The sequence below is a fragment of the Pithys albifrons genome, chromosome 20 (assembly GCF_047495875.1).
Source record: "Pithys albifrons albifrons isolate INPA30051 chromosome 20, PitAlb_v1, whole genome shotgun sequence".
Lineage (NCBI taxonomy): Eukaryota > Metazoa > Chordata > Aves > Passeriformes > Thamnophilidae > Pithys > Pithys albifrons.
Genome location: NC_092477.1, coordinates 1,979,630 through 2,000,253, shown reverse-complemented (window position 1 = coordinate 2,000,253; position 20,624 = coordinate 1,979,630). Strand labels below are relative to the sequence as shown.

The window sequence follows — 20,624 nt, the reverse complement described above, 5'->3', positions numbered from 1 at the left end:
GCCGGCACCGCCCACCAGGCCCCTCCGTCCCCGGTGGGGCTTCACCGCCCGGCTGTGGGCGGGGCCTGGCTGGGGGGCGCTGGTTGGCGGGCAGGGCGGGGGGCGGAGCCGGAGGGCGGGCCCTGGCGCTGATTGGTTACCGTGCCGGAAAGGGGCGGGGCGCGTCAGCCATGGCGGGCGAGGCGCTGTCGCGGGTGCCGGACGTGCAGATCGATGGCGGCGGCGTCTTCAAGTACGTGCTGCTGCGGGTGCGCGGGGCCGGCACGCCGCACAAGGACATCGTGCGCGGCCATGGCTGGGCCGAGTACCACGGTGAGAGGCGCGGGTATCCCGGGGCCGCGCGAGGGGCTCCGGCTTGGGGCATTCGAGGGGCGCGGCCGCGGGCCCCGGCGCCGGGCGGAGGTCCGGGCCGTCGCGAGGCGGTGGCTGAGGCGGGGGGTCCCCGTGCTCCTCCCGTTCCCTCCCCGCAGCCGACCTGTTCGAACGCACCGCGGAGGAGCTGGCGCGGCACGGCCTGAGCTGCGAGTGCTTGGGCGGCGGCCGCCTCGCCCACCGCCCCGAGGAGAGGAAGATCCACGTCTACGGGTACTCGGTGGTAAGCGGGGGCCGTGGAGGACCCACGTGTGGACGTGGCATCTCCATCCCCGGGGAGGGTCCCGCTGGCCGTGGCCGAGTCGGAACCGCGTTCCCCCGGGGATGGAAGGACTGAGCGGGGCCCTGTTGGGGGTCCTGGGGGTGCCTCGGGAACGGGAGACCCCACAGAGCCTTCTCGGGTGAGCAGCGCTCGGCCAGAGAGAGGGGACCCCAAGCACCCTCCAAGCCGTGCCCGTGGGGCTGCCGCACACCCAGAGCCTTCCAGTCCCCCCATCCCCAGGGGTCGCAGGGGGTCCCACAGCAGCTGTGCCCAGCACCGAGTGCTGTGGGAGGGGGGCTGGGCTGCACAAGAACCGTGTCTGCTGTGTTTGTGTGTCCTGAGTGTGCTATTGTGGGAGTCTCAGGTGCTTGGGGGGAACCGTAAGGGTGACTGGTGGCACCCTCGGGGGGTGTCACCTACCCAGGGGGTCCCTGGGTGCCGACCCTGGGCACGGAGCCCACCTGGGGCCAGGGCAGAGTGGTGGGCCCAGGCCACAGTGCTGCCAGTTTTCCCAGCTCCAGGGTGATACTGTCCTCTCACCTGTGTGCTACAGCGGCCACAGCTGGAGCCGGGCTGAGCTGCCACAGAGGGGTTGGCACAGCCACGGGCTCCAGGGCCTTTCTGCTGCCAGAGTCACCCTGGGGGCTTGTTGGGCTCCCACACAGGTGGCCACCCACCAGGTCTCTTTGGGGACCCTCTCTCCTGTGCAGGGTTTTGGGCGAGCTGACCATGCCGTGACCACGGAGAAGCTGAAGGCCGAGTATCCCAACTACGAGATCACCTGGGCAGATGAAGGGTACTGACTGCTGTGCCAGCAGGGCCCGCCTGGACCTGGCACGGCACCGAGGCAGTGGCAGCGGCTCCCTGTGCTCGGCAGTGCCCTGGGCTCTCCTGGTTTTCCTCTGTGAGAACTCGCCCATTCTCCACCGTCAGCGGACTGTCTGTCTGCCGAGTGCTCTCACCTTCCCTGCATGGCAAAGCCGGTGAAGCCAATGGTCACTCCTGCCCGGCCTCCCGGTGCTGGGGCTCATCCCACTTGTGTCTGTAAGAATTAAACTCGTTGGGGAGCACAGCTGCTCGGGTGGCCACACTCACGGCTCAGCTGCTCCTTCCCCAGCTCTGGGTTGTGCCCACTGACAGCAGTAGAGACTCCCCGGGTATTCAGCCCCTTGAGGGACGCCTGACCCTGGAGTGGGCAGTGTCTGGGGTGGGGACAACAGGGTACATTGAGATTTGCCTTGGGAAGGGCTGAGGCAGGAGGGGGGAAAGTGTTGAGTTCCCAGGCCTGGGGGAGGGAAAGGTGTGGTATGCCTGGGGGAGGGATGACCTTCATCTACTGGGAGGGAGCTGAGCTGCCTGGGAGTATGATTGGGCAGAACATACCCATTCCCACCCTGGTAGGTGGGCACACCTTGAGGAAGAGCATCCTCCCTGACTTCGCCCCTCCAGACAGCCAGGACCAGCTCTGGTCCCTCAGCATTTCCCAGGGATTCTCCCTACTTGTGCTTCCAGTGAGGAACAGGGTTGGGAAAAGCCACTGGAGCCTTTGTTGGCTGGAGAGCTCCAGGGAGACGTGCAGATTGGGGTGGCTTGATTGCTGTTTCACAGGAGTTTGGGGCTGGAGGAGCCTCCCACCCGTTTCACTGTCCGACGCTGACCCTGTATGCTCTCAGCTCCTGCCTGGCCGTGATCCTGCTGCTGCCTCCACCTTATTCCTTCAGGGTTATGGGCTGTTTCCGGTGTGCCCAGAGCCATGCAGGGTCAGCACAACCTGCTGAAGCTCAGCCTGTGCCCAGGGTCCTGCCCCAAACTCCAAAAGAAGCTCACAATGAGGAGGGGTGAGCTTTGTGGGCGAAAAAAGGATTTTCCTGTGCCTCATCCTTCCCCTCTTCAAGGTGTGATGCTTCCCTGTGCCAGGAGGGAATGTCACATAGCAGTCACATGGGGGAGCACAGCTTCCCTGCAAGTCGGTGGAGCTTGGAGGCACGTCTGGAATGCCTTGTCCATGCACCAGCCCAGCAGGACCAGCTCCAGTGGGTCCATCGTGATGGTACTGTTGGGGTGTCTTGTGCAGGGCAGGAGTTGGACTCAGTGGTCCTTGTGGGACTCTTCCAATGCAGAATTTCATGGTTCTGTGATTCAGTTGCTGAGAGCTGTGGCGAGGTGGGATTTGGGAATGTTACCGGACTCAGACCCCCTGGCAGCCTGCTTTGGTTTTGTCAACCCTCACAGGAAAAAACGTTTTCCTTAACCTTAAAGTGGCATTTGCTTTTCTCACTGTCCTCACTGACTTGGCCCTTCTCAGGGCGCTTCCTGCTCAGAGGGTCAGCTCCCTGCACCCTCCTGCAAGGGCTTACAAACATAGGTGACATTCCCCTGCACCTTCTCCAGACTGAGCACCTCCAATTCAGCCTCTCCTCCTGGGAAGTCCAGTCCCATCATCATCATCAGGGAATCTCATTCCCTGGAGATAGTCAAAACCCACTTGGACACATCTTGAGTGACTGCTCCAGGGAATCCTGCTGGAGCAGAGGTGTGGTGACCTCCAGCTGTCCCTTCTACCCTCTGATCATCATCAGGGCCCCTGGCTCAATCTGCTCGAGTTGCTCACATCTCATACTGGTAGCCCAGCATCCCGCAGACAAAGGGGAGAGCTCAGACCTGTGGACACCTGGAAGTAGTGGCCACTCTGCCACTGGCCATGGCACTGACCCATGGCCAGCTCAGTGCTGCCAGGTGCCTGGGCTGTGCAGAGCAGGGCTCGTGCACCTGGGGTGCTCAGGCTGGGGGGTGTGGGGCTGCTGGACCCCAGTGAACCTGACTGTTGCTGGGGGAGGGAGCTGAGCCTGCATGTTACTGCTCCTGATGCAATCCCACTGCAATCTGCAGTCCAAGGCCATCGGTTCAAGGGGAGAAACTGCACTCAGCAGGGGCCCCTCTCTGGGCACAGGAACTGTGGCAGCAGACGTGAGAGTGGTCCCGTGGGGGAGCAGACCTGGCAGCAGCTTCCCCTACCCAGGTGGGGAAGCTGAGGGAGGGACAGTAGTTGCCATCACCAGGCAGCATTAGTGCTGCCTTGTGGGGCTCTGTCTGCTGAGCCATGCTTCTTCCAGGCTGATTAGCCCTTGCTGGAGCTCTGCCAGGCATGTTCTACTGCAGGAGTGACCTGATTGTGGCCCTGGAGCTATGCCCCTTTGCCTGGTGGGCATCATGAGCTGGGTGCTGAGCTGCTGCTGCCAGCCAGAGTGGTGCAGACACAGGGTGAGGACTGTCTCCTGTTGATGGCATCCTGGGGACCCTGGACTCCAGAGAGATCTTAGAGCCTTCCAGTGCCTAGAGAAGCTCCAAGAGAGCTGGTGAGGGACTTTGGACAAGGGCCTGGAGTGATAGGACAAAGGGGAATGGTTTCCCACTGACAGGGAGCAGGGTCAGATGGGATGTTGGGAATATTAGATATTGGAGACCCACAGCACAGCTGTGTTCCCTGTCCAGGGTGCAGTCCACTGCCGGCCTGTGCCCTGCACCCAAAGGCTCTCCCACTGGTCCTTATGCTTGGGGACTGGTTCTTCCTGTGATCCAGCCCAGGGGACTGGCACAGCCCCCATGTCCCTGGCAAAGGTGCCAGCTTCTCCCGCAGTGGGGCTGGGAGCATCCCCGGCTTGGCAGGAAGTGACTTCATCCCTTGCCGAGCCCATGCGTGTCACCAGCTGTGCCCCGTCCCACTCGGAGCAGCACCCAGCGCCTTGTCCTCGGTGGAAAGAGGGGCTGAAGAAGAGGAGTTCAGTGGGAAAGCTGAAGGTCCCCTGAGACACCTGGCTGGCAGCTCACTGCTGCAGTGCCGGCAGTGCTGGGTGGCAGCACTGTGGTGCACTGTCCCAGCCCGGCACAGCCTCGCCATAAACCCACTGCCAGCTGGGGAGCCGATAACGGCGGGTCTGAAGTCCAACCCGGGCAGGTCCTGGGGAGCAGATTCCAGCCCAGGGCTCGCGGTGTGGCCTCTCCCATCTCCGTTTTAGTGTAGCACGGCAGGGATGGCTGCAGGCAAGCAGGCGGTGCTGGTCCTTCTGGTGCTGCTGGGTGAGCTCTGCTGACACGGGTGTTGTGCTGTGGGCAGGGAATGAGCCTCCGTGCAGGCTGCTCCACGCTGGTCCTGCCCAGCTTGGGCTGCCATGGGGATCTCTCCTTCCCCCGGCTCTGGGGTACTGTGGTGCTTGTGCGCGAGCCAGGGCGGGTACAGCCCAGCCAAAGCCTCTGTGCTGGGCTCTGCTGAGGAAGGTCAGCCTGGGATTCCCGAGGTGACTGAGTGCCGGAGCTCCCAGTGCCAGGCTGAGCATGGGACAGAAGATGCCCAGATTTCCCTGTTCCTCCCTAAATGGGGGCTGAGACTCGGAACCAGGGTGTGATAAAGCAGGCTCAGTGCCCCAGTGGGCTCTGGCACCCCGAGGGCGTACAGGAGTGGGGCTGGCGGTGGGAGATGGCAGTGTGGGGTGCCAGGGCACTGACAGGGGGTTCCGTCCAAGGAAGAGTTCAGTGCCCCACCCGACCCATCAGGGTCGCAAACTGGATTGCCCAGACAAATAATACCTGCAGGGCATGTGTGCCTTCTGTCACTTGCTGTGGGCAATTTGTCTGGTTTCCTGTGGGGTTTTCAGCTCCCTTGTCTCTCCCATAGCCAAGACTGTGCTCCCCAGCGGGTCCATGGTGGTCAACAGCTGCAGCAGCACAGCTGAGCAGCTCTGCAACTTCATCTGTGACTGCAGTGACTGCTCCGACGAGAACCAGTGTGGTGGGTGCCCAGAACCCCCAGACCCATTCCCAGGCCCTGCTCCTGGTGTGACAGCAGACCATGGAGTAGAGGGTGTTAAGGGAGCTGGGGTGATGCTGGTCCCCAGGGTGGATGCAGGGCCCCTCAGGATGAGTACAGGATCCCAGAGTGGGTGTAGGTCTTCCTTGCAGGTGCAGGTCCTTAGGGTGGGCACACATCCCTGGGCTGGATGCAGGTCCCTTGGTTAGGTGCAGATCCCTTGAGGTGTGCACAGGTGCCCAGATTGAACGCAGGTCTCCTGGGGTGCGTATGGATCCCCCAGGCGAGTGCAGGACCCCAGAGTGTGTGCAGGTCTCCTGGTCTGGTCACAGGTCCCCTGGGTCGGTTCAGATACCCGGGATGGGTGCAGATCCCTGGGGTAGGCACAGGTCCCAAGGGTGACCACAAACCTGCTCTGACCCCCCATCTGCCTACCCTCAGGGTACATGCGGGGCTCAGCAGTGCTGGGCACCCCCTTCACCTGTGACTTTGAGGATGGTGACTGTGGCTGGCAGGACATGAGCACCTCGACATACAGATGGGTACGGGGCCGGGCCAACCTGGCCCTGTGGGGCACAGGACCTTACTCAGACCACACTGTGGGCACCGACCTGGGTAAGTGGGAGCTGCTTGTCTGATGAGTGCACTCTGGGCAGCCACGGCACCACTTTGCTGGTCTGTGGGTGCCTGGAGTCAGGGTGCCAGGACACTTGTAGGGTGCAGGGAGTGGAGCAGACCCATGGAGGGGCAGAAGTAATGCTGGCAGAGCTCTTGTGCCATTCCCTGGGGCTGCAGCCCCTGTTCTGCTCTCTGCCCTCCCCAGGCTGGTTTTTGGTGACTGTGTCCCCCCCTGCAAAGACCACAGCCACGGCCTGGCTCAGATCACCGGAGCTGCGGGAAGCAGCTGCCACATGTGAGATCAGAGCCTGGTACCACGTCTCAGGAAGCTGTGAGGGCACCCAAGGTGGGCACAGGTGGCATCAGGTACCAGGCACAGGGCACTCAGGATGGGAGTCAGTGGGGAAGGACAGGATGGTAGGACAGTCCTTGCCATCCTGCTTGCTTCTTTCACACTCCACACGTAGAGGTCCCTGCTCCAGTCCCCAGAGCTGGCAGGGCCCCTGGGATGCCCAGTGCCAAGGACAGTTTTGGGGCTCCCTGCAGGGCTCAACGAGACAGAGCAGCCAGTGCTGCACCTGGACGTGGCATATGGGGACGAGGTGGTGGGGCTGTGGCAGAGCCCCAGGCGCAGCAGCGAGGGCTGGCACCAGCTGGTCGCCTACCTGGGCCGGGTCACGGGGCAGTTTCAGGTGAGACAATGCTGGTACTCAGGCACTGCCCCCAGAAGCTGGGGCCAGAGGAGCTGGGGGATGCTCCAGGAGCCCAGGCAGCTCATGTCATCCCTGTCCTCCCATCGCAGCTCATTTTCTCCCTGACACAACCACCTGCCTGCGGGTCAGAGGTGGCACTCGATGACATCATCTTCAGGAACTGTGGATTGCCAGGTAAGCCCCACATCTGCTGGAATGTGAGCAGGATCTAGGGGGAATTGGATGGGGCTTTGTACCCCAGGGGAACTCTCCCATTATCCCCCGTGTCTTGGGGCACTGTGCCCTGACCAGGGCATGGGATGGGCACTGAAAACCTGTCCCTTGAGCCACCCCAGGGAAAGATGAGACCAGCCACTTGCTGACATGTGTCTCCCTGCACCAGAGCCTGGGCAGCAGGTCTGTGGGGCCAAGGAGACAAGCTGCAGCCGTGGCTCCTGCCTGGCATGGCACCGCTTCTGCGATGGCACAGACGACTGCGGGGACAACTCAGACGAAAATGTGACACAGTGCAGTGAGCACCCCTGGCCCTGGGGAAGGGGTCCTGCCCACCAGCCCCCTAACCACATGGATGGGCTGAGGATCTGCCTTGGTGGGGAAAAGCTATGCTGTGGGCTGGCAGGAGTCCGCCCAGCTTTGCCCCACAGCTGTGCAGCCAGGGAGGGCAAAATCACCCCAAGGGTTTGCAGAGGAGTAGCATCAGCCCAGCCCATTATCTGTCTGTGAGAGGGCTGGGTCTCCCATCCCTGGGTCACAGCTGCCCCTTCTCCCCACAGAGTCCTTCACCAACTGCTCCTTTGAGCATAATCTCTGTGACTGGACGGCAGCGGCTGGGCCGGCCTTGTGGGACAGGAACACAAGCCTGATCCTGGGCACCTCGTACAGCATCCCCACCCGGGACCACAGCACCAACAGCAGGACTGGTATGACACAGGGCACCGGTGCCTGGGGAAACCCCCACCACAAGTCCTGGCGTGGACATGCCGTGGGGGGGACACATGCCTGGGCTCTGCTCAAGGCTGTGCCAGGACAGCAGTGTTCTGCACCCATACACCTACCTGGCTCCACTCAGCCCCTTCCTGGTGTCTCCCACAGGTTTTTTCCTCCACGTAAGCAGTGCCTCCAGCGTGGAGGCCAGTGGCACAGCTCAGCTCGTCAGCCCCTCTTTCCAGGCCACCAACTCCTGCTCTGTGAGTCATGGCTGGGACCCTGTGTCACAGCCTGTATGGGCATGGTGGTGGAGGGAAATGAGGTCCCCAGCTGTGGGGACCCTCACATGGGACTGGGGTTGCAGATGGCTGTTAGTGGGGATGGGCAACCCGTTTTTGAGGGTGGTTTGGTGACATCTCTGGTGCCCATTGGGAACTCTGAGCTGCTCCAACCCTACCTCTGTGAGCATCCTGTGGGGTGCAGGGGGCTGCATGCCCCTGCCCTGAAACTCACCCCCTTTGCCAACCCCAGCTTGTGCTGTACTGCCACATCCATGGCTCAGCCACCAGTAGCCTCAGCATCTCCTACGTGATCAACTCCGCCAAGCACCTGGTGAAGGAGAGGACAGGGGACCTGGGCAGCTGCTGGGTTCGGGAGAGAGTGAACTTCAGTGTGACACAGACCTTCAAGGTGGGCTGGGGGGGAGCTGTGCTGCTTGCAGTGTAAGGGACAGGGCCAGCCCCAGTAGGCACCCATCAGACTAGGGCTGAACTGGGAACTAGACACCAGAGCCTCTAGTACTGGCACATGCCACCCTCATGTCCCTTTGTCCACACTTTCAAATCCCCCTGGCCAGCCTCCAGACCAGTACCACCCCACTGGAAATGGAGGGTGGTTGGGGTGTCTTCATCCACACTGCCCACCCCATGCCTTTCCACTGTCCTGTCTGCTGTCCCCCACCGCCTCCCACACAACCCAGCCCGCTCCCAGCTGACCCTGGGGGGCACCCTGATGACACCCTGAGGGCTCTCTGATGGCATCCCAGTGGCATCCCTAGGCAGCTGCAGGTCATGGCTCTGTGCAGAGGCAGCACCATCCACCACAAAGCCACCTTGTGCATCCCTGTTTGCCATAGCATTGCCCTTGCTCCCTCCAAACCCTTTCCTCGGGGAAGTGTGTCAGCCCAAAACAGGTGCTGGCTCCCCCCATCCCACAGCTCCTGGTGTCACCCTGGTCCCCCCACACTGTGCAAGACCCCATGCTGACATTGCTGGCATGGTGCTTCCCTGCAGGTGCTGATCGAGGGGGTGGCCGGCAGCGGGGGAACTGTGGCCATCGATGACCTGATCCTGTCGCCAGGCTGTGTGAAGGAGGAGGGTGAGCTGGAGGGCAGCATCCCCTGCCCTGCTCCAGCAGGGGCAACCAGTCCCAGCTGTCCTGTTCCCATGGCACCATCCCTAAAGGACCCACCATGGGATCTGCCTGTCCCTCTGCTCAGCACAGCAAGTACTTGCCCTGGGGCATTGATGGCCTTGTACTGTGGCTGTGACACTCCATCCCCTGTGCCAAAACATGTCACACAAACAGCTCTCACCAGGCCCTGGATCCCCATCATTTGGTGACAGCAGGGATTGGACGGGGTGGGATGGGACAGAATGGGACAAGGTGGAGGAAATAGAGAACCAGGAGGGTGCCTGGGGACAGGCAACAGTGGCTTGAAGGGGTGATAACCAATGCTGTTGCTGAGCCCTCTCACTGCTGCTCTCAGTCCTGGGTGTTTCACCATCAGGGAAGGCTCCAGTCATGCTGCCAAGCCGGGCGGGTGCCAGCCGCTGCACAGCACAGCAGGTGGCCTGTGACAACGGGGACTGCATCGCCGCAGAGCAGGCCTGTGACTTCGCAGACACGTGCCCCGACGGCTCCGATGAGAAGCGCTGCGGTGAGAGCTGAGGCGGGCGGCAGCACCACAGGAACCCAGCAGTGCAGGGAGGCAGGCAGGGGAGGGACATAGGCACCCCTGGGCTGGAAGGGCCGGGGCAGGAAAGCACCTGCACAGCCCCCAGGAGCATGGTGACCTGATGAGGCTGAGCCCGCAGTTTTGGGTTGCCCAGAGAATCTGTGGCTGCCCCATCCTCGAAGTGTTCAAGGCCAGGTTGGACAGGACTTAGAACAACCTAATCTAGTGGAAAGTAGACTCCTCATGGCAGGAGGTGGAACAAGATGAACTTTAGGGTCCCTTCCAACCCAAACCAGTCTGGGATTCTGTGATTCTCTGACTTTACAGGGGCAACAACCTTTGAGTCAGGAGGTGGGGGCTGGCATGACGTCAGTGTGGGGCGGCTGCGCTGGGGTCTGCAGAGGCTCACTGAGCCCAACACCTTCCTCACAGGTGAGGCTGTTCCCCCTGCCCAGACAATGCTCTTCAGCCCACAGCACTGTGGGAGCCCCAGACCTCCTGCTCACACCCTGCCGGGATGGATGGGTACCAGTGCATGGCAGGGGGTGATGCCCAAACAGCATGCTGGACTGGGGGTGCTACCATGGGTGTGGGACCCCAGTCCTGACCTCAGGGTGTTTGTGTGCCCAGGGACTTTCCTGGCTCTCCAGGTAGGAGAAGGACAGATGGTAAGTGCTGCAAAAGCACAGACTCCTCTGCTGGGCCCCTCCGGCCCCACCTGCACCATGGAAATGAGCTACCACATCCACAGTGGCCCCCAAGGTAACCTCCTGCACATCTCTGGGATGCCCTGCCTTCTCCCTGCTGCCAGAACTCACCCCATGCAGAGCCCCTTGTGCCTTTGCTGCCTCTCCCAGCCCCATTTTGCCACACCAAACCAACCTGTAGCTGAGGTGTCCCTGTCCCCATCCCTGACCCCTGTGACCATGGGCCAGGGCCATGGGGAACTCCCATGGGATGGCCAGGAGTTTTGGTGCCCACAGCCTCTGCACCACCTTTCATGGCAGGCTTCCTCGCCATCAGCATTGTGGATCATGCCACTGGCACCACCCAGCTGGCCTGGCACACACAGGGTCGTGGTGGCACAGCCGGGGGACGTGTCCGTGTCCCCCTGGGAGAGAGGAGCCGGCCATTCCAGGTGTGCCACGGATACAGGGACCACCTGGGGACTTTCAGTGGGCAATGCCAGTGCTGCTGGACACCCCAGGCTCATGGCTGCCTCCTCCAGGTCGAGCTGCTGGCTCTTGTGGATCTGCAGGGCTTGGCGAGCATTGGCATCGACAATGTGACTTTTGAGCAGTGCTACATCGATGTGGTGTCACCCACCTCTGCAGGTATGGCCAGGGTCATGTGGGCAGGGAGAGTGACCCCAGATCCCCTCCATGAGGGCTGCCGGGTGGCTGTCACCCTGTCCAGGGCCAGGACTGGGGTGCAGAAGCCCCAGGGCCAGGGCCAAGCGCACATCCTGCCCTTGCCTGAGACACCTGCTTGGGGTGAACCTGGGGAGCAGGGTGGGGGAGCAGAGGGAAAGGGACATTTGGGGGACCCGTTTGCTTTTGGGGTGCTTTATCCCCTTCCACCTCCCCACCACCACATCTCCCTGGCCAGAGCTGACCTGCAACTTCGAGAGGGACATGTGTGGCTGGTACCAGGATCAGTCCAGTGACTTCAAATGGGTCCGCAGCATGGGACAGGGACAGGGCTCTGACCACACCACTGGCTTGGGTAAGGGGCTGGCTGCTCTTTGAGGGACCCCAGGGAGCCCTGCAGCCTCCCATCCCCAGGGCCAGGACATGCCCTGTGCACTCCCAGCAGCCCCATGCCTGTGAAATGAGCTCTCCTGGAGGAATCCAGATTGGGGTTATGGGCAATGTGGGCACAGCTCGGGGCACTCACATCCATGTTCCCTCCACCCTGGCTGTCCCTAACACTCAGGATACTTCTTATCCGTGGACCCCTCTGTGCCATGGAGCCGTGGGCAGCGGGCACAGCTCATTACATCCCGCCAGGACCCTGCTGCTGCCCCACGCTGTCTCTCCTTCTGGTACCGCCTAGCTGGCCCACAGATTGGTACGTGCCCCGTGGCATCCTCATGGGGATGCCCTGACCTGGCTCCACTGTCAGACAGCAGGGACCCTGACAGGTGCTGGATGGCTGCTCCACACTCCTCTGTGCAGGCACCCTGAACCTCAAGCTGCAGCCACAGGGAGAGGAGGAGGTGGTGCTGTGGACCTGCCGGGGGACCCAGGGCAGCATCTGGCACCAGGCATGGGCGACACTGCCCGCCACAGGCCAGAAGTCATACCGGGTGAGGACCAGGCCCTTCCATGTCCCTGGCACCAGTGAGGCACAGACATGTCTGACACCACTGCATGACTGGCAGGTGGCCTTCGAGGTGCTGCGGGATGGATTCCTGGGGGACGTGGGGCTGGATGACCTGGCGCTGACAGCAGGACCCTGTAGGGCTGAGCTCTCCTGCTCCTTCGAGGCAGAGGGCTGTGGGCTGGCAGCTAGCGGGCAGGGCACGTGGCAGCGGCAGAGCAACAGCTCTGGCACTGCCGCTGGCCCCGCGGCCGATCACACCACCGGCACTGCCACAGGTACAGGGCCATGGCAGCCTGGGGCTTGGGGAGCCTGGTTGCCTCTCTGCCTGCACTGTTCTGTGTGCCTTGCTGCCCTCCCTGCCTTTCTGCCCTCCCTATCTGCTCTGAGTATCCTGCCTGTCCCCCACATCAGCCCTGCCTGCCCACCCCAGGTCCTGCCTGCCCGGCCTGCTCTGCCCAGGATATGCAGAAGGCAAAACTCTACAGGGCTCTCTGAGACTCTCCAAGCCTGTAGTCTCCCAGACCCTGGCCTCCCCAGTCCTGGAGACGTCCCCAAACTGAGGGGACTCCTCAACCTGGGGGAAACCCCAGACCCAGTGGTCCCGTACTGCCCTCCATCAGAGCCAGACAGGGGTTTCTCTCCCTCAGGTCACTACATGGTGGTGAGCACAGGCAGGGGCTCCTTGCCTGCGGGGCACACGGCTGTCCTCACCTCCCAGCCCTACCAGCCCTCCATGCCTGCCCAGTGCCTGACCTTCTGGTACCAGCTGAGCTCCGGGGCCCCAGGTGAGCACCTCCACCCCTGAGACCCCTGGGAGGACCTCCAGAGGGTTGGGTGTCCCGCACAACACAGCCCTGGAACTCTCCTCCATGGCGGGTGTTCTGGGCAGGCTCCCTTGGGGTGTTCGTGAAGCAGAGCGGGGTGCGGACGAAGGTGCTGAGTGTGAGCACCATGGAGGGGAGCAGCTGGCACCGCGGCCACATCACTGTCTGGCCTGATGAGGACTGGCAGGTAAGATCGGGCAGGGTGCTGGGGACAGCTAAGGGTGACGAGGGGTGACTGCCAGCCTCAGTGTGCCACCCTGCCCAGGCGGTGTTCGAGGCAGTGGGAGCTGGGGGTGACCACGGGTACATCGCACTGGATGACCTGCAGGTGTCAGATGGAATCTGCCCTGAGCCAGGTGAGAGCCCACCCCAAGGGGGCACCATGGACCAGACTGGGGAGGTGGGACATCCCATGGGGGCACACAGCCATGGGGATGGGGACAGCCTCTCCCTTTCATCCGGGCACCCTGCTCCTGCCCTGAGCTTGGCCAGGCCCAAAGCTGATGGTGGTGGGGAGGGGGCTGGGGGCTACCCTCCTCCCCAGATGCCCCATCCACCAGGCAGCAGTGAGTGTCTCACGGCCCCCTTTTCCTCCCAGTGTCCTGTGACTTCGAGCAAGGCATGTGTGGCTGGAGCAGCCCCTTGGACCCCCATCTGCACAGCTTTGCCTGGGTCTGGAAGAGTGGGGTCCCCCTAGCCAAGTACCCCAGCCCTGAGCAGGATCACACCCTGGGCACAAGGAATGGTAGGAAACACCCATCCCTGCCCAAGAGCCCTGGCATGCCCAGAGTGAGGAAGAGGAGCTGGGGATGGATGGGGTCACTCCTGGGGGGCCTAGCTCTGCAGCATCCCTGTCCCCTCCTTGCCTGGGAGGGACAGCTCGGTCCCAAAGGAAGTGAGGTGCAGGGCTGTGGGGTGCTATCCGCTGGGCATCACTCTGGGCATTTTGGGGTGTAGTGGGACAAGCAGGGTGGGCTATACAACTGGGGTGGGGGGCACCCTGTGCTCTGTCCCTGCCTGCCCAGGTCACTATGTACACTTCGACACCAGCGTGCTGGGTGCAGGGGGCACCAGTGCCCTGCTGGAGAGCCAGCCCCTGCCTGCCACCACCGACTCCTGCCTGCGGTTTTGGTATCACATGGACATCCCAGAGCACCTCTGTAAGCACCACAGGGGCAGGGAGGAGGTGGTGTCCCTGGGGAGGGCATCATGAGCCTACGATGGAAGTGGGGAGCTTGGTCGGGAGCCACAGCCTCTCTCCCTACCTGTGGGACCATGGACACTGGTTCGGCTCCAGCTGGGTGGTGGGGATGGCCTGTTCCTGCTCGGTGCTGCCATCCCAGTGGAGGATGGTATGGCCAGAAGGGCCCCATGACTCCTGGGGGGTTCTGGACGGCTGGTGATGCCGGGGCCCCTGTGCCCCACCCTTACAGCCAGCGGGGAGCTGCGGGTGTTGCTGCACAGCGCAGCGGGTCAGCGCACAGTGTGGAGTGTGGAGGGACACCACAGCCGGGGCTGGCAGGGCGCCATGGTGCCTGTGCAGAGCCCCAGTGAGTTCCAGGTGAGTGGGACCACTCTGGGGTGCAGGGTGCCCTGCAGGGGTGCCAAGTGTCCTGTGGGGGTGCATCAGAGCCCCAGATCCCACTTTCCCCCACAGATCATCTTTGAGCTCACCACACGGAGGTGGCCATTGGAGGGGACAGTGGCACTGGATGACATTTTGTACAGTGCCGGGATGGGCTGCCATTCTAGCCTGGAGGAGCCCGGGAAAGGTGAGGAAGGAGATCCAGTTCTAGCTGTAAAAGGTCATCCCAGCACTGCTCAGGGTGCTGGGCCAAGGCTGGAGGCTGCTCTCTGGCTGGTGGATCAAGCCTGGCAGCATCTCCTTTCCCTTCTCTCACTGCAGATAAACCCTCTGGCAGCTTCATTGCAGAGGTGGTGCTTGGTCTGCTCCTGGCCCTCATCATTGTCACACTGATGGTTACTGGGGGTTGGTACTGGCTGAAGCAGCGAGGGCCAGTAAGCAGAACATCAGCAGAGAGTGACACTCCCCAGAGCTTCGACAACATCACTTTCCGAGATGTAAGGACAAGGGTGAAGGACTTTCCTAATTACCCCAACTGCGCCAAAACAGCATTTTCCTAAAAGCTCAGCAAATGCCACAGGCTCCTCCTGATGCTGCACTCTGCCAGCGCCACAGGGAGGTGCAAAGGGCTCTGCCTCTTATCTGCTGGTAAACCAGTGACCCAGAGCTGTCGGACTGACCTAGAAACACGGCTGCTGCCAGGCAGCTGCTCCAGAAAGAGCTGAGTGTGTTCCCACCCTGGAGCCCTGTGGGAAGGGGTCCAGGAAACATGGTTCATCCTCACCCAGCCAGCAACCAAATCCATGAGAGGTGGTGGCTTAAGCTGTGGGCCCCTTGGATAGGCCTGGTGCCACATGGGCCATGGCAGAGCCACCAGCCCCAGGATGGATCCCAACAGAGGATGTGGAGTGCCTTGCACTGGGGATTTGGTTCCTCTGCTGGGGTCACAGAGGGCTGGCACATGGGTTCTCCCCACTGCAGCCTGGAAGAAATCCTGGTGTTTCTCAGCAGACAGCCCGTTTGTCACCAATTCCCACTTGCCTTTCTTTGCAGGACAAGGTCATTATATCTTCAGTGCCAAGAGAAGGGAATGAGCCTTGAAATTAGCAGCCAGCAGCAGGAGTTGCCCACTGCCACCAGGCAGACCATCCCTCAGCAACACCTGACACTCCAGCAGCCGCCAGCTCTCCGCAGCCAGCACCGGGGAGCTGCCGTGGCACCGCCTGGGGTGCTGGCCCTGCAGAGACACGCCGCTGCCACCACTACCTCCAAGTGCTTGGCAAAAACAGTTTTGTCGTTTGTAACATGAACTTCCAAGACACAGCACGTGCCTGTGCTTTGGCAGGCACCAGCAGTGGGAGTTGTTTCATCAGTTGTCCTTGTCCGAGCAGGGTTCTGGCCGTTGAAGGGGGTGAAGTGTGGTGTCCTGGTCCCCTGAGCTGGCAGGAGCAGCGAGTGCTGAGTGGGGCATGAGCCACTTTCCACACCCAGGATGAAGCACAAGAGCTTCTAGGGCAGAGCCCCCACGGGGCAGTAGTCCAGTGTTCTTCCTGGTTTGGGAGAGGGGGAGGGAAGGGAGGAGAGTGGGGGGCACCACGCAGCACCCCCAAGGGCAGCAGACAGCCCTGGCTCCAGGTAGAGGTGCCCACCTCCTGCCCTGTCATCTTGCAAGGGCTCTTGGTATTTTGCCTTTAAATGGCACTGAAAAACCCAAAAATGTTCCTGAGGCACAGGCAGAATGCAGAGCCTGGGCTCCCACCCTGTTGTCTGCCCTCCCGGCCCAGGACCTCTCCCTGTCCTCCAGCTTTCACACTGTGAGGTTTGGAACAGCCCACCTGCCACACACAGCCCAGTTCAGCCCCTGCAGGAGGGGCAGCCCATCAGGGTCCTGCTCCCTGCAACTCCCCCCCACCCGACCAGAGGGGACTGGGGCTTCCTGCTTTCCCAGTGTATGACCCGAGCCTGTTTCCCTCTCACCCAGCTGTGTGTCCCTTAGGTGATGCCTCAGAGCACCATCCCCACAGCCCTGTCCTGCCAGTAGGAATGAGCCCCCAGCAGAGCTGGGAGCTGGGTAAGGAGGGCTCAGACTTCACCTGTACCTGCACCTGCACCTGCACTGGCCTGGTACTGCAGAACTCCACAGCCTCCCCTCTCCTCCACAGCACTGATTCCATCCTTGGGCTGCCAGCCAAGCTGCAGCCCTCCCCAGGGGGGGCAAAAACAACACAGCCAGGGAGGCTGTGACAGTGCTGGCCCTCATCCCAGGCAGCCCAGGTGTCCCTTTAATTACAATCCCAGAAGGAATAGGTGCTGCAGCTCCAGTCACACTCAGCCACAACATTTGCTACCAGCTGGTCACATGCAGCAGCTTCCCTGGGCAATTGAAGGGTATCAAACTTTATTATAGATCTCTTTAAAACAGGCTGGAAGGAACAAACCAAACTCATTGAGATATAGCAACTGAGTCATCAATTCTGATCAAGCCCCAACTCTCTCAAATTATTTATATATAACATATCCCATCCCATTCCCCAAATTATTCTAATTAAATGATCACATTTCAGACCACCCTAAGTGCCTTAACATCAGCTGCTGCTAAACCACAACGCAAATGTCTCTGCATCAGAGGCAGGATCTGGAGTTTTCTGGGGGTTTAGATCCTCAATCTCTGAAAAGGAGGAAGGAAAAACAAACATCAGGAAAATCGCTTCTTTAAGGTTGCCTTTTTACAGCAGGGACAGATTGGGCAGATTTTCCCCCCCAAAGCAAGTCTGAAACCCTCTCGTTCAGCTTGGCAATATGCAGAGTGTTTGAGGAGAACCAGCCGGGCCAGATGAGTCTGAACAAACTGATTTCGAGGCTTTGTTGTCATTTCCCTTTGGGTCCAGTTTCCAGCGGTTTTCCAATGTCCTTCCCACGCAGTTTGAGGCCTAGAACAAGACAAAGGGGACCACCACCATCAGCACTCAATCAATCACTCAGTAACTTTATTTCCCCCAATTTGGGCTATTAGGAAGAGAACATCCAAAACAAAGTGGGCAGGGGAACCAGAGTTTGGGAGAATCCTGCTTTAGTTTCTAGGAGCACCAGACCAACTGCCTTCCTAGGAAACGGGATCTGAACCAGCCCAGGAGAGTAACACCAACACTAAATTCTCCCACAGGTGCAGTCAGGCCTCCGTGGGGCTCAGCATCCTACTGGTTTTGGAGGAAGCACAGAGGGGTGGCCCCCAGGGCACAGCTCCACACAGGAAGGTGCAGACAAAGAGCAGGAGCTCCCAGTTCTGGTTCAGTCAGCAGATCCAGGTTTTATCAGAACACACCTTAACAGCGCCACACCCACGATAACCTCCAGCCAGCAACATTCCTGACAGGAAGATGTAAATACCTTCCCCCAGCCCCGGGAAACACTGACACTATTTCTGACTATGTCTCTTCACTCACCGATGGCTCTCTCGATCTTGCCCATGACCTGGTTGTTGGGGATTGCTCGGCCCGACTCGTAGTCAGCGATAACTTGGGGTTTTTCATTGATTTTCTGAAAGGGAGGGTGAGTCTCAGGTGTGGCAAACGCTCAGCAGCCCCCCAGGACTCACACAGGATTATGACAGGAGAGATGACAATGTGCTGCTCCCAGGCTGAGTCTGTCCCCCACTGGCACCTCCCTGCACTGAGTGTCTCAGCACTTGTGACACCCATCTCGGACAGGCTCTGACCTCTGTCCCAGCTCAGCCCCGAGGGTACAAACCCCTCAGGCTGGTGTGAGCTGCTGGGAGGAAGAGGGGAGCAGCCTCCCACCAGCTGAGCAGCCACAGCAGGCTCTGCCTCTGAGCTGGGGCTCAAGGGCTGCACAGAAACCCTGAGACATTTCCCAGACAACTGAAGCTGCTGGGAAATCAGACAGCAGAGATGCTGCATTCCCCAAACTCCCTGGCCACGACACCATCCCACTGCAGCTGCCACGGAGGACGTGAAAGGTGCCCACCCTCACCCAGGGGTGCCCCACTCACCGTGGCCAGGTCCTTCTGCGTGAGGCCCTTGCTCTGCCTGCCCTGCTGGATCACTTTGCCCACCTCCAGGGAGACTCTGTCATGGTGCAGCTCCTCTGTCTCACGGTCGAGCTTGGCTGTATTCTTTGTGATGAAGTGTTGTTTGTTCTGGCCTGCTGCCCCTGTCATTTCAAGCAAGAACGACAAAAACCAAGGACAAACAAATCAAGTCTCAGAGCTGTGCCAAGCAGTATCAAAGGGCTTTTTCCAAGCCCTCAGCTGCCCAGGATCCCAGGAAGTTGTCAGCATTTCAACATGCCAACATCAGCACCAGTCTCACCCAGATCCAGCCCATCGGGGAACGTTATCTCAGAGCACAGCCATGCAGAGCCTTCACCTTTCCCTACTGCACACCTGAACTTCTCTCCAGACAGGCCAGGTCTTGCATTTCCATGGGGATTTAATACTCAAACTTCACTCCAGACATGTGTCTGTGCTATAGCATAGCAGGGGCCAATACTTGAATCGTTTGCTCAGGTATGTGGCAGCATGAACAAGTGGCTTTTAACCAGTTTTCTGATGCCTTTTGTAAGTAAATTCCAACTGTACTTAAGTTCACTGAAAGCCCAAGGTCTTGTTTTGTTTCAGTTACAGTATTTAGGCCCTAACCTGAATCCTTTCTCTCACATTAGTCTCTGACACTCAGTGTCTCGATAAAGCCAACTAAAATTGCTCTAAGGACCATCTCTATTTCTAATCACTAGAATCTCCTCCCTACAGTGAGAGAACCTGGGAATTTACATCGAACAGGAAACGAGGGATTTTTAAAGAGCAGCGTCACAGAAAGATGAGCAACCATTCTCAATAGAAATAACCTACAAAAATGGGGAGCTTAAGTTTTGTGATCAGGAAAGCTCTTCCAAGGTCTCTGCAGAAACCAGGCAGAACCGTGCTCTGGGCAACCAGAAACTCACGGCCAGCACCGGGGGCGTTCTCCCCGGTGCCAGGGGCTCCCGCCGGGTCCCGCCTCCATGCTCGGGCCCAGCTCGGGCCCGCGGGCTCCGCCCCCACCCCCCAATTCCTGGCAGCTGCCCCCGGGGCCGCCCCAGGCCAGGCTGAGCCCCGCCCGCGGGATACCCACACTTCTTGGAGGTCTCCACGTCCTCCCCGCGCCGCTGGGCCGCCAAGATCGCCTGAGGAGAGAGCGAAGGTGCGCGGTGAGCGCGGCAGAGCTCGGAGCCGCCGCCTCGGCCGCGCCGGGCCCGGCCCCGGCCCCGCTCCCGGCCCCGCCGCTCCGGCGGTGCCCCCGCTGACCTGCTTGGACTTGGCCTGGGCGGCGCTCGGGCCCTTCTTGCGCAGCACCGTGACCGTGTCCCAGTCGCTCTCCGCCATCGCTGCGACCCCGCCCGGGCCGCGCCCGCCACCGCCCCGCCCAGCGCCCGCCCCCGGAGGCGGGGACAGCGCCTCGCACGCTGATTGGACATCGCACACGCCCGTCAAGAAAAGAGCCACTCATCGGCCGGGAGCGGCGCGAGAGGGCGGGACTTTGGCCTAACAGCCCCCGGGCGCGACGCAGCTCCTTCTGATAGGTTTAAAGCACTGCCAATCAGCTTTCTCGCTATCCGATTGGCTGGTGTGCCCGCGAGCGTGAAGGCACGATTGGCTACTGGCACTGTCAGTAACCCCGTGCCCAGCACGGATTGGTTTGATCTGCGGCGCTGTCAGAGCCACTGACCAATAGCCGTGCCCAGTTGAGCCGAGCATGCGCAGTGCAGTGGTCCGCGGTGTCGATGGCTCCCGGTGCCCTCCCCCCACCGAGAGCGGCAGGGCCGGGGGGGGACACGGGGGGGACACGGGGGGGACACGGGGGGGACACGGGGGGGGACACGGGGGGGACACGGGGGGGACACAGACAGGGCCGGGGGGGACACGGGGGGGGGACACAGACAGGGCCGGGGGGGGACACGGGGGGGACACGGGGGGGACACAGACAGGGCTGGGGGGGGACACGGGGGGGGACACGGGGGGGACACTGGGGGGGACACGGGGGGGACACAGACAGGGCTGGGGGGGGACACGAGGGGGGACACGGGGGGGACACGGGGGGGGACACGGGGGGGGGACACGGGGGGGACACGGGGGGGACACAGACAGGGCTGGGGGGGGACACGAGGGGGGACACGGGGGGGACACGGGGGGGGACACGGGGGGGACACGGGGGGGGACACGGGGGGGGGACACGGGGGGGG

The 20,624-nt window shown here is 61.3% G+C and overlaps 3 protein-coding genes across 7 annotated transcripts; 2 read left to right on the top strand and 1 right to left on the bottom strand.

Annotated features, from left to right (window-relative positions):
- The first annotated feature begins 91 nt into the window (after positions 1–91).
- Positions 92–1,776, top strand: PHPT1 (phosphohistidine phosphatase 1). The gene is made up of 3 exons (XM_071574322.1): positions 92–312; positions 471–595; positions 1,345–1,776. The coding sequence occupies exons 1-3, from the start codon at positions 171–173 to the stop codon at positions 1,435–1,437; spliced, it is 360 nt and encodes a 119-aa protein (XP_071430423.1). The 5' UTR covers positions 92–170; the 3' UTR covers positions 1,438–1,776.
- Positions 1,777–4,561: 2,785 nt separating this feature from the next.
- On the top strand, positions 4,562–15,905 carry MAMDC4 (MAM domain containing 4). 5 transcript variants are annotated; one of them, XM_071574318.1, is made up of 29 exons: positions 4,562–4,711; positions 5,307–5,420; positions 5,880–6,053; positions 6,262–6,402; positions 6,603–6,748; positions 6,859–6,943; positions 7,152–7,280; positions 7,543–7,689; positions 7,862–7,956; positions 8,228–8,386; positions 8,989–9,073; positions 9,486–9,635; positions 9,981–10,085; positions 10,284–10,415; positions 10,661–10,791; positions 10,882–10,987; positions 11,262–11,378; positions 11,589–11,723; positions 11,831–11,961; positions 12,037–12,253; positions 12,626–12,763; positions 12,868–12,989; positions 13,068–13,158; positions 13,401–13,547; positions 13,828–13,962; positions 14,236–14,363; positions 14,460–14,574; positions 14,709–14,884; positions 15,441–15,905. In XM_071574318.1, exons 1-29 carry the CDS (start codon positions 4,666–4,668, stop codon positions 15,486–15,488), a joined length of 3,645 nt encoding a protein of 1,214 aa, XP_071430419.1. In that variant the 5' UTR covers positions 4,562–4,665; the 3' UTR covers positions 15,489–15,905. The 5 variants fall into 5 exon arrangements, with proteins under 5 accessions (XP_071430419.1, XP_071430418.1, XP_071430417.1 ...); XM_071574317.1 differs by lacking the exon at positions 4,562–4,711 and having other exon boundaries at positions 4,723–5,420; positions 13,853–13,962; positions 14,441–14,574; XM_071574316.1 differs by lacking the exon at positions 4,562–4,711 and having other exon boundaries at positions 4,723–5,420.
- An 859-nt stretch (positions 15,906–16,764) lies between these two features.
- EDF1 (endothelial differentiation related factor 1) lies at positions 16,765–19,804 on the bottom strand. The gene is made up of 5 exons (XM_071574218.1): positions 19,690–19,804; positions 19,517–19,568; positions 18,397–18,557; positions 17,831–17,924; positions 16,765–17,317 (listed from the first exon to the last, which is right to left on the bottom strand). The coding sequence occupies exons 1-5, from the start codon at positions 19,765–19,767 to the stop codon at positions 17,256–17,258; spliced, it is 447 nt and encodes a 148-aa protein (XP_071430319.1). The 5' UTR covers positions 19,768–19,804; the 3' UTR covers positions 16,765–17,255.
- Between the last annotated feature and the right edge of the window lie 820 nt (positions 19,805–20,624).